We start from the raw sequence: 10,416 nt of genomic DNA on the forward strand, positions 1-10,416 counted from the left end.
GCACCACACTTTAGGAAGGTTGGGTTATTTTTGATCCAGGTTCTATCTTCCCATGAAAGGTTTGTTTAAAAAAATATTTGGAGTTGCCTTAAAAATTAGTTTCTTAGATGGACATAAGTCATGTCTTATAATTAAACTGTCATTTTATTTTTAAAAAATTCAAAGTAAAATTTTAAAGTATACTTTTAAGGTCACGTTCACTTCTCCATTTCTACTTGTGTCTCATACAGACAAAGTCCTGCAATCTATTATTCAAGCTCAATATTGGGTTCAGCAAAAGAAAGATAATAGTGACATTGAAGTACTTTTCTTTAGCTTTGAGCTAGCACAAGATTTTTTCCCCCTTTTCCCCCTGATCTTACTAATTTTCAAGTCAAATCCAGATACTCCTCCAAAAATGAAGAAATTACTCAGAAATTGGAGTGCTGATTTGTGAGTGCATATAAAATCTTCTCTTCTCTTTCCTTTTCCCAGTTGGCTTCTTTCCTACAAACAGAAAGTAGTTCATCAAGGGAAACAAACCACCCCTCCCCACACTCCTTTTTAGTCAGTTACTCTATGCACTAATCTGAAAACAGCACTTAATATGAGAGAATTTCTTCCTTCTTTGTTGAATTCACTATTCCTGTTACAGCAAATCCTGGAAACCAGTATGGTGAATAAAAACTAGTGATTCAGGACCTGACCTTTCAGGTCAAAGAAAAAAAAAAAGCTTTTTTTACTAGACCCACTCTGTAGCACTTTTGTCATAGACGCTATTTCAGAGTTAATGTCACTGGCTTCTCCTCACTCATGAAATCCTGACATCGCTAAGAAGAGAGGAAGATACCTCTTAGAAGGTGAATGGAGAAGAGCCTGAGAAACCAGCTGGGACTGTGTGGGATTAAACTTGGCAATGGATAGGTTGTTTTGTTTTTCTAGCTGGCTCAAGTTGCGATGCATGAGGAGTTGCCATTTGGATCTGGTACTGGGAGAAGAGGAGGTGAGCTGACTGGTAGGTGGGGGAGTGGGAAGATTGGTGGCGGTGAGGGTCAGGTGCTGTTGAATGGGAAGTTGCCCTTCTCTTTCCTCATTTACATCTGTTGGAAATGACTGTAGTGTTTCATTGAAAGTAAGTAAACTATACAACCTTATTTTGGGAGGAGTTCTGTGCAATAACAGGGATATGGTAGCTAAGACTTTCCTGTCCTGCTGCAATTGCTGTGAAAAGCCTCTCCTTTGCCAAATCTTCTTCTGAACTGGTTAATGAGTGTTGTACAGCTGAGTTCTGTCACGGCAAGCAACCAAAGTGTGCATCCATGTTACCAGTTTAGTTCAGGTCAGGACTTCTTTCCTTGTTCACCGATGAGCTTTTATCTGTGAGACCAACTAGAGCTGGTTTGAAACAAACCCACTCAAAATGCATATGTGGATTTTAGGTCCATGCATGAACTATTTCACCCTACAGATCCACTTAAATTGTGCCACATTATCTGCAAACATGATACAGCCTCAGCAACCAAGTGTGCATCTCATTGACTCAACAGTTGCCTGCCAGACTAAAGACAAATATTGCTTTCAACAGTATAATTCTTTTGAGCAATGGCACCAATTGTGGTGACACTTCATAATAATGCCTACATCTTATTTTTGCTCTTTGCTAGACAAAGCCCCAGAGTGTTGTGCTCTGTTTAATGCTGGTGTTGTGTTGTAAACCTGACTCTGAGGCCCCCTGTCCCTCAGATAGGTCAGGAATTAGCCTGAGCAGCATGTTGTCCTGAGGGTGACAACCCAAAGAGAAAGCCTGTTCACTACAAACCCGGTCAGGGAGCCCAAGTCAAGATGCAGTAAGTGGTGCTGTTAAAGCCTGCATTGAGCCCCTTGCCACACTGACCGGGTAGCACTCCCTGAAGCTCTCTACAAACATACAGTGTCTCACATGGAGCTCAGTAGTCACTGGGTCATGCTGCATTAAGGGTGATTTGTTCCTTGTAACAGCGTAACCCGAGAGTGTCATTCTATGTACTTCCAAATAATTCCACTGTTTTGCTGTAGAGCAGATGGCTTCTGTAAAACTTGCATCATTGATTACTTTAAAGCTGTCTCTCTAGAGCTTGTCACAGCAGAATCGATCTATATATTATGGAGATATGTCAAACATGGCAAACTGACCCAACAGAAACAACACTGCATGCTCTCATCTGCAGTCGTCCCTAGAGTGCATATGGAGAGAGGTGGCCTGGCCTTATGCAGCTGGTAAGACCATGGTTAGAGTGTGGGAGGCATTTTTTAACAACACATCAGATAGACTGTTTTCCCAGAGTGTTGTTTCACCAAAACCTGTTACTTTAAATATCCAAAACTTAATTTTCTTTTGGTACAACTGCAGAGGGGAGGCCCTGCCCTACTCTCCTGAGCTATTTTTGTGAAGAATCCTCCCTCTGTGTAATTTGGCCTGTCGCATGATGAAAGCTAATTTAATGGTCAGTCTGTTACAGATGAGGGGGAGAAATAAGTGGCTGAGGGCAGGCTCAGGACACTTGAAACACTAGCACTCAGGCGAAGGGAACAACTTTTCTGTGTTTGATTAGGCCATGCCAGTCTCCAGTGGCTACTTCTATGAGGAGCCTTCACTATCTGTTGTGGGGTGGTGAGATGTGTTGTCGTGACTACCACATGCCAAAGGCAACCTCACTATCATCTTGAGCTATCTTTTTATTTCATTCAGGGGTCAGTGATGACTGACTTTCTCCTCTCTGCCAAAAGAGAAGGCAAGGCCCTATTCACTCTGTTGACTTCTTCCTGACAGTTGCTGATGAGGCCTCCCTATCTACAGGAACACCCCTCTTGTCCTCACATGCTCCCACTGGACACAGTCCATTGCAAGCTAAGAGCTTGTAGCACTATCCCTTTAACATAAACCTAGGGCTGTGAAGAAAATTAACTTGTTTGCATAGATAGCACAAATGGGAATGTTTTGAAAGGGCAGCTTGATTGTTGGGGTTGGGTAATACAGCCTCAGATTTGAGACTTGGGATTGTCAGAGACTGAGAACAAAAACAGTTCCTCGCAGATGTACCGGGGTGTGCTGCCAGCGCCTGAACATGAAGCTCCTGCAGACATTTCCTTTGCTCATGAGTCTGTCTTTTGTGCCCAGTTTGTGGGAAATAGGGTTGTGTGCTTACTTAAGGATCTGTGTGGGGGTGTGTGTGTGTTTGTGCACTTAAAGAGAAGGCAAAGGAGAGTGAGAATGGGAGTGGGGAGGGAGAATCTAGATATCTGTTTTTTCCAAGTCCCATCCAAACACTTTCTCAGAAGTTTAAACAAGGAAAAGAGGCAATAAACATGCATTAAATGCCACTTGGCTGGAAATGTTTCTGCTTTGTGCTTTATGGGTAAGAACTGGGAGTATATTAGGAATACAGCATGGTTCCATCTCTATTGTTTAGTGTAAACCAAGTTTTTTCTCCTGGAAGGAAGAGTTGCTTGTCTTTCGCTTGCCAGCTTTTGTTCGTTTGTTGATGTGATGCCTTTCCTTTGGTATGATCACTTTCAGGCAAGAAAAAATAGTTTTCCTTAAATACCTTGTTCAAAGACTGGTCTGTAGAGGCAACTCTGTGGTATTCAGTAAAGCAGTGAAGAACAGTCTCATCAGCAATCACTCAGATGTTACCTTTTCTTAAGTGGTAAAATATTTACCCAAGGTCAAACTTCTTCCAGTACAAATGGAACTAAGAACATAAACTGTATTCTGTCTGAAAAGGCAGGCTTCCTTGAGATGTTGCAGCATACAAATAATTAGGAGGACTGGGTAGAATCAGGGGATGTCCTGAAGATTTTTCCCTACTCCAGGCATGAGCATTTCCAAATTATCCAGGAACAAGTTCTGCTACCTATATTGAATCTTGGTTAGCAGATACCCTCTGCAGAAGTAAGGTGTTGGGACAGATTCAACAAAGCCTTTGGGCACGTGCTTAACTTTAAATGTATTCACAGATTAATGAAGCTGAGAAGGCAGCTGATCTAATCTTTTGCCAAAATTTCCCCTATGAGTCTTGTAACACGTTCACAGGATTCTATGTCCATTCAGCAAAACACAAAAGAATATGCGCTCTTCAGAAGTGTATGTGCACATATGCTTAACTTCAGGGATGTATTTATTAAGATAAGCACCTATTGTTCTGAAATGTCAGTAGGTAATTCTAGGCAACTGTCAGAGGTGATTGGTCTTCATGAGTCTGCCTCTGGAGAGAGATGGGGTGCCCCAGAGAGCAGTTTTTAGAGTACCTGCTTCTCTCCATTGACTCTGGAAGGGGGTGGAGTTCATAAACTAGGCATCGTGATTAGATGCCTAATGTGGATCTGTGTCATGGCCCTCTTTCTGTTGAATAATTTTTTCATATCTCTAAATTGCAAAGTTACAGGTTTAATCCTAGAAGTGCATATAATATGTAGTGTTAGTGTAGGAAGCAAACTTACCTAAAACAGCTCTGCCAGTGGTTCCCTCCTGGCCTCCAGTCCCCTTGACTTTCCTATCCCTATGCTCCCCACATTCATTTCTGCCATTTCCCCCTCAGTGCTAACAGCCACAAAAAATGAGTTGGAGACTCTTTCTTCTCTCTGCTTTGTATTCCCACTTCATTTGATCTCAAAAGTTTTTCTTGGTTTGTTGTTTTTTCTGAAGAAACCTCTCTTGGGTTTGTCTCTGTTGTGCAGCTGCACAACAGTTAGGAAAGATGATTTGTGAAATGCCATAAACATCATTTGTCAGAGGTCATTTTTTGGTGTTTCTGCCAGACTACAGCTTCTGGGACATGGCTGAGAAACTGGAGGGAATTCGGTGATCTGTACATGTGATCAGCGCTTGCTTAGGAGTGTTGGAGTATAAAACTTCCAAGGGAGAACTAGAAGAATGGAGACATGTTCAGCCTGAAAGCAAAAGCACGGGTGAAGGTGCGTGGGTGAGGGAAAGGCATAGCTGCTACCTACTAGGTTAAAGAGATTTTACAAAGGATGCGGTGTGCTTGTTCTCGTTATTCAGTGAAGGTAGGGCAAGGAATAAAAACAATTACAGCAGAGGAAATGCAGCTTAAATTTTAGGAAAACCTTGGCAGATTTGTAGTTATTGGTGGTACAAGCCATTGGACCTCCCTAGAGGTGATGTGCAAGGTGAGGCAAAATACCCTGTGAGGCAGAGGTGAAGAAGGAATATTGCAGTCCATCCTACACAGATGGGGAATGGGCTAGCGAGTTCAGCAGAGTGCTGTGTCAGCTGACATGAGGATGATATATTGCTCACCAACAGATTGGTTTGTCAGGAGATCAGTGGAGAAACAGGGTTGGCCAAGCAGGAACTAATGGTACAGATTGTGACTCATAGCTGTGGTCCCACTTGATTACTGAGTGAATCTGTTTAGAACTGGGGATGGCTCCAAATAGCACTGAGCTGGGCATGGAAAAGAGAGAGAAAAGGGAAGCAGCTATGAGAAGTAAGACTGCCAAGAGAGAAGATGTGGTATTGTCAAAGGCCCCACAGGCTACACCCGTGCTGTCATGTTAATTTGAGGTTTGAGTTTGCACTCAGACACTCCAGGCTGTCTGCCTGCTGGCCCATGCTTCACTCCAGTCTGGGATGAGACTGCTGGGTTCTTGGGCAGCAGCGTCTGGGCGCAGTGAAGGGACGTGCTGGCTTACAGCAAGCCTCTCTCCACAAAGCACTGTAGGTGCAACCAGCTCAGTTCTGGGAGCAGAAAACTGCAGAACACAACCAAGCACAGCTAGCTAAGATTTATGGAAGTAGCCTGGGTAAAGGGGTATGTGTTCCCTAATCACTTTGGTGTGTTCCCCCCTTCCCCAAAAAGAGATAGAAGAAAGAAAGGAGATACATGCAGAAAAGACAGATAAGTAAGGATGTCAGACTGGAAAGGTGAGCTAAGGAAGAAATAACTAAAATAACTCAAAAAGCTAGGAAAGAGAGTGAAACAGAGTTAAACATATCAAGGGGTTTGAAAAGAAATACATTTGGAGAAAAGGTAAGGTTGGCAGTAGGAAAAAATGTAGGGAAGAAAGAGGACAAAGTGGAAAGATTTTTTTTAAGAGGTGAAGGAAATGAGATTCAGGAAATACACTGGAGGTAGTCACGCTAAGCATACAGAGCATGGTGGTGAATATGGCCCCAAGGTTAGGTAGCAGAAGAAAACATTCTGTATAGACTTACAGAGTATCCTGTTTGTGAGAAGTGACCTTGAGCAATTGCTGCCAGGGATTTTTAGAAAGAGAATAATAATTTTATTTTGAACATATTAGAAAAATCTAATTCAAAATTACTATGCAGTAAGTAGAAATTGCATCAACATATGAAAAATGAAGAAGTCATCCAGGATTATTGCAGTGTCTTCTTTCTGCCTGTTTTGCAGCCCTTCCCATTTCTTTTCGGTTCTTATTCCAAAATGAAGTGTAGGGTCAATCTTTTTTTTCCTTAGCAATTGCATCAGCCATAGGAATATATCACGTGGTAAATGAATGAGTATGAATAATTCAGAACAAAATTTTGAATCCCTTAAAAAGCAGAAGCTTCACATTTCATTGCTAACCTGTTTCCACATAACATGAAACCTACAAAAATCACATTGCAATTTCTAGAACAAAACCATTTCAAGTATTTGAAAATATTCTTGCATTCATTTCATTCTGTCCAAAGAATATTTCAAACCCAGAGTATTTAAAAACTGTGTTTCACATTTTGTGAAAAAATCAGAAGATAATTAAATACTGGGTATGTGCTGCCTAAACATGAGACACTATACGTATTTCCAGAAATTCCTGTGGCCTTAAAATGTGAACACCTTTGCCTCTAAGGTTGATGGAAAATGTAACGTTTAGTTATCCAAAACTGACTGTATTAGGAAATTAACATGATCTTCTGCTATCATTATCATGCATATATATGCCACCATCATCGCTCATTAGTGTGGATTTTGGGCTCCTGTAATAATAGCATGACTAGAAAACAGCCTTTGACTGGTCCTAAGCCAAGAAGCTTAGCAACAAAAACACAAAGAGAAAAGCCAATGCAATACAGAGAAGAATTTTTTTTTTCTGGTGATAAGAGCAGGAGGACAGAGTGAGGCGTTTTACAATTTGTTCCCCAGTTTAGTCACTGATTCAGTGTGGCCTTTCAAGAGGAACTTTATCCTCTCCTCACTGAAGGTTCATGCCTCACTTTCCTCATCTGTGAAACAATAGCAGGACTGAACCACTTTGCAGCTGAGCTTGTAAGTGACCAAATGACACAGCATTTCTAAAGCACACTGAGACCCTCCAGCAAGAAGTTGCTACAGAGAAGGCAAATGTGATGCTGATCACCTCACTCACATGCATTGTGATTAATGAGTCTCAGGCAGCCATTCAGGGCACTGAAGCCGATGGTTATGACAGCATTAATATGCGTTTGCATTGCTCTGAGCACAGTATTAGCACTCATATTCTACAGGGGGTATCAGGGCTGCGCCCTCTGGGGATGGTTCAGGGTATCCTACCATTCGGTTCCTGCCCTGTTGATCTCTTCCCACCAGCACTCTGTCGGCTCACCGAGGCTCTGGGCTGCTGGCATGCAGGCGTAGTTCCACAGTCTGTCGGAGCCTTCCTTCTTGTTGAAAACACTCCTGATGGCCACAATCACCTGCCCATGTGGGCACTGGAAGTTGAAACCCTGCCGGTACACATTGACCCATTCATCATTTTCTCTGTAGTCATAGCCACCGTAGTGATAGTCACCATACTGGCCCCATGCCACGGTCACCAGAGGCAGGAACACACAGAGAAGGATGAGGTCCATCCCGAAGATGTTCCTGGCTTAGAAATGCCCCACTGGTTTGTCGGGCTGGCCCTTTTATATCGCCTCTAACATTTGGCTTCCAGATGTTATGCTTCCAGATCCAAGTGCAATGTGTCATTGCTTAGCAAACCTCTGAGTTACAGACACATCCAATTACTTTTAAGGTGGAATTCTGCAAGTACAGTAAGTCTGCAGGCCATAAGATCAGGGTCTTCCCACCACCACAAACCATCTGTGATCCCTTGCTGTAGAGCTACTGTATAGAGCAAGATACACGTTGTAGAACAACTGTCACATACATCCCATTTCTATCCTTAAGACAGCAGTTAAGTTTGAAAACTACTTTATGTGAAACTAAAGCTCTCTTTGAAGTTGCCATTTTCCATCATTAGTAACATGCAACAAAATGTGATCGTGTGTCTGTGTCCCCACCCTCTTTTCCTTAAATGGGTGTGACATGATTCAACCAGTCCCTAGAAAGAAGGGAATTGGGCAAGGTGGGGAAATGCACCACTCCTGTTGTAAAAAATCCTTTAGACATTTGGGTTTGGTTTGGTTGAAGGGGAGGTGGAGCCCGAACGACTGAGACTCTGGATGGCATGGAAATAGCCCACCCTGAGAAGTAGGGCATCAGCTGCTTCTGTGCAGAACTGATGTTGCTCTGACTGTGTGTGAGCACTGTAACACTGTGGACTCAGCAGATGTTTTAATTTCAGGATAAAGCACACAAGCAAGTTATGATGAGATAAGCTTCACGTGTCACCATAACCTATTGAAATCTTTGAGCACGGCCCTTTGCCTTGCATTTATCGTGGGCTAGAAACATGGGGCTACTGCTGAGGAACTGCTGTGCTGCAAATTCAAAACCTGACTTGCCACTTGGAAATGAGTTTATATGCCACATCCTCAGATAATTTCTTTATAAGGAAAACACCCTATTCAGGAAAGCATGGAATGGTGTTCTTTACTCAACTGTGTACTTGACCCGTAGAAAACCATGGGACTTGAGCATGTTTTTATAAGTAAGGCAGCCCAAAGTCAATCTAACATAATCTATGTATGTGAATGTTGCCTATGCTGTGTTACTAGTGAAATGTGTGACACTTGGAATGGCTCCAGATTCAGATCCTGTCTCTTACAGTGAAATCACAACAAAGGATCTAGAGGCTGTTTCTTGCTGCAAGTTTCTCTTCTATTCTTTTCACTATCCCTCTTCCCCACTTGGGCTGTGCACAAAAAAGAAAAATGCGTATGACCTTTTATTCTGTTGCTGATACTATCACAAAGAAGATCCATGATGGGTAACAGTGGACTTGCTGTTCCCTAGGGATCTTCAAACCCATCATGCCTGGTCATTGCTTTGCAGGAGCATAAGCATCGCAGGAGGTGGGTGCCTTTACTAACAAATCGTAGATCTCAAAAGCTGCCATCAGCCTCATCAACTAGGTGCTTTTTTGCCTTTAGCTAATGGCTTTTCTTTTTGTAGCAGAGCCTTGTTTGACAAAACTGTAAGCAGGAGTTGAGCTCTTTGCCCAGAGCACAGTGCAACAATATCTCAGTTGTCCGTGCTCACAGCCAGTGCAGATCCCCATGAACCTGGCAGCTGAGAGTTGCCAATCTAGTTCAGTGCCTCACCTCCAGCCGTAGCAGCCCCAGATGCCTGGGGAAGAGGGCTATGGAGACAGCACAGAACAGCCCTGTCCTTGGAGTTTCCCTCCTCTAGATCTCAGGTAACAGTGGGGGATGCAGGTAGCCAAAGTCTAAAGAGAGAGGAAATTTACGATTCAAAACCCCATAGTTATCTGGTGGGCACCATAGTGCAAACTTGAACTGCATGATCTCACATGCGTTTTTCAGCTAACTCAATAGTATATGTTTTTTCCTCTCTTACTTCCTTAGACACGTAGTCAACATCTGGGAGCACTGCACACTGCTGTGTATGCCTGAGAGGCATTCTGGAAGATGTTTTAGCAGGAAGCACTGCATTATCATATATATATATATGATCCTCACCTCACATAACCCGTTATAACCACCATTTCCTTGGAAGGAAGTTCTCATATAACCCGTGCAAAATCAAGGGCAAGAGGGGATGAGTAGGGGGAGGAGGGCTCTGTGAAGGGTAGGACGGTCTCTCTTTGCATACCTTTGACATGCGTGTGAATCTTCGAGGTCTCTGTTGACAATTCCTACATACAGTCTACCCTGCCTGATCCGAGTTAGTGGAAAGGGTGGCACCTCCATGCTGCACTGTGATCAGGAAGTGGTTTGGTTGGGGGAAAAGGCTGTGCAGGGATGAAAGTGAACATGAGAGACGTGGAACTCTTAACTCCCTGTAGCAGTCATGGGAGTGCACACATCTCCTGACCAGGAACTGCCTGAAAATCAACAGCTCTGTGTTTCTGGATCAAATGCTTTCTGGGAACTTTTAATATTAAATTTCATGCTTTATTCTGATACTTAATAAAAACAGAAGAGAGCAGAATTTCTTGCAGGAGGGATGTGATGGTTTTTAGTCACCTTGGAGAAGGTTGGTATTTGTGAGTAGGAGGAACTGTGATTTGAAAATTCCTGTAAGGGTTAAAAAAAGAGAATAGTGT

At 42.9% G+C, this 10,416-nt stretch overlaps 1 protein-coding gene across 2 annotated transcripts in view; it reads right to left on the bottom strand.

Moving 5' to 3' along the window:
• Positions 1–7,847, bottom strand: part of DPT (dermatopontin) — a 28,312-nt gene extending 20,465 nt beyond the window's left edge. The window contains exon 1 of one of the 2 annotated variants that reach the window (XM_075105795.1): positions 7,518–7,847. In XM_075105795.1, coding sequence (XP_074961896.1) covers positions 7,518–7,816 — 299 coding nt within the window. In that variant the 5' untranslated portion in view covers positions 7,817–7,847. The remainder of the gene's footprint in view (positions 1–7,517) is intronic. The other variant, XM_075105806.1, reaches the window with a different exon arrangement.
• Positions 7,848–10,416: the final 2,569 nt, after the last annotated feature.

Source organism: Phalacrocorax aristotelis, chromosome 1 (genome assembly GCF_949628215.1).
Source record: "Phalacrocorax aristotelis chromosome 1, bGulAri2.1, whole genome shotgun sequence".
Classification (NCBI taxonomy): Eukaryota; Metazoa; Chordata; class Aves; order Suliformes; family Phalacrocoracidae; genus Phalacrocorax; species Phalacrocorax aristotelis.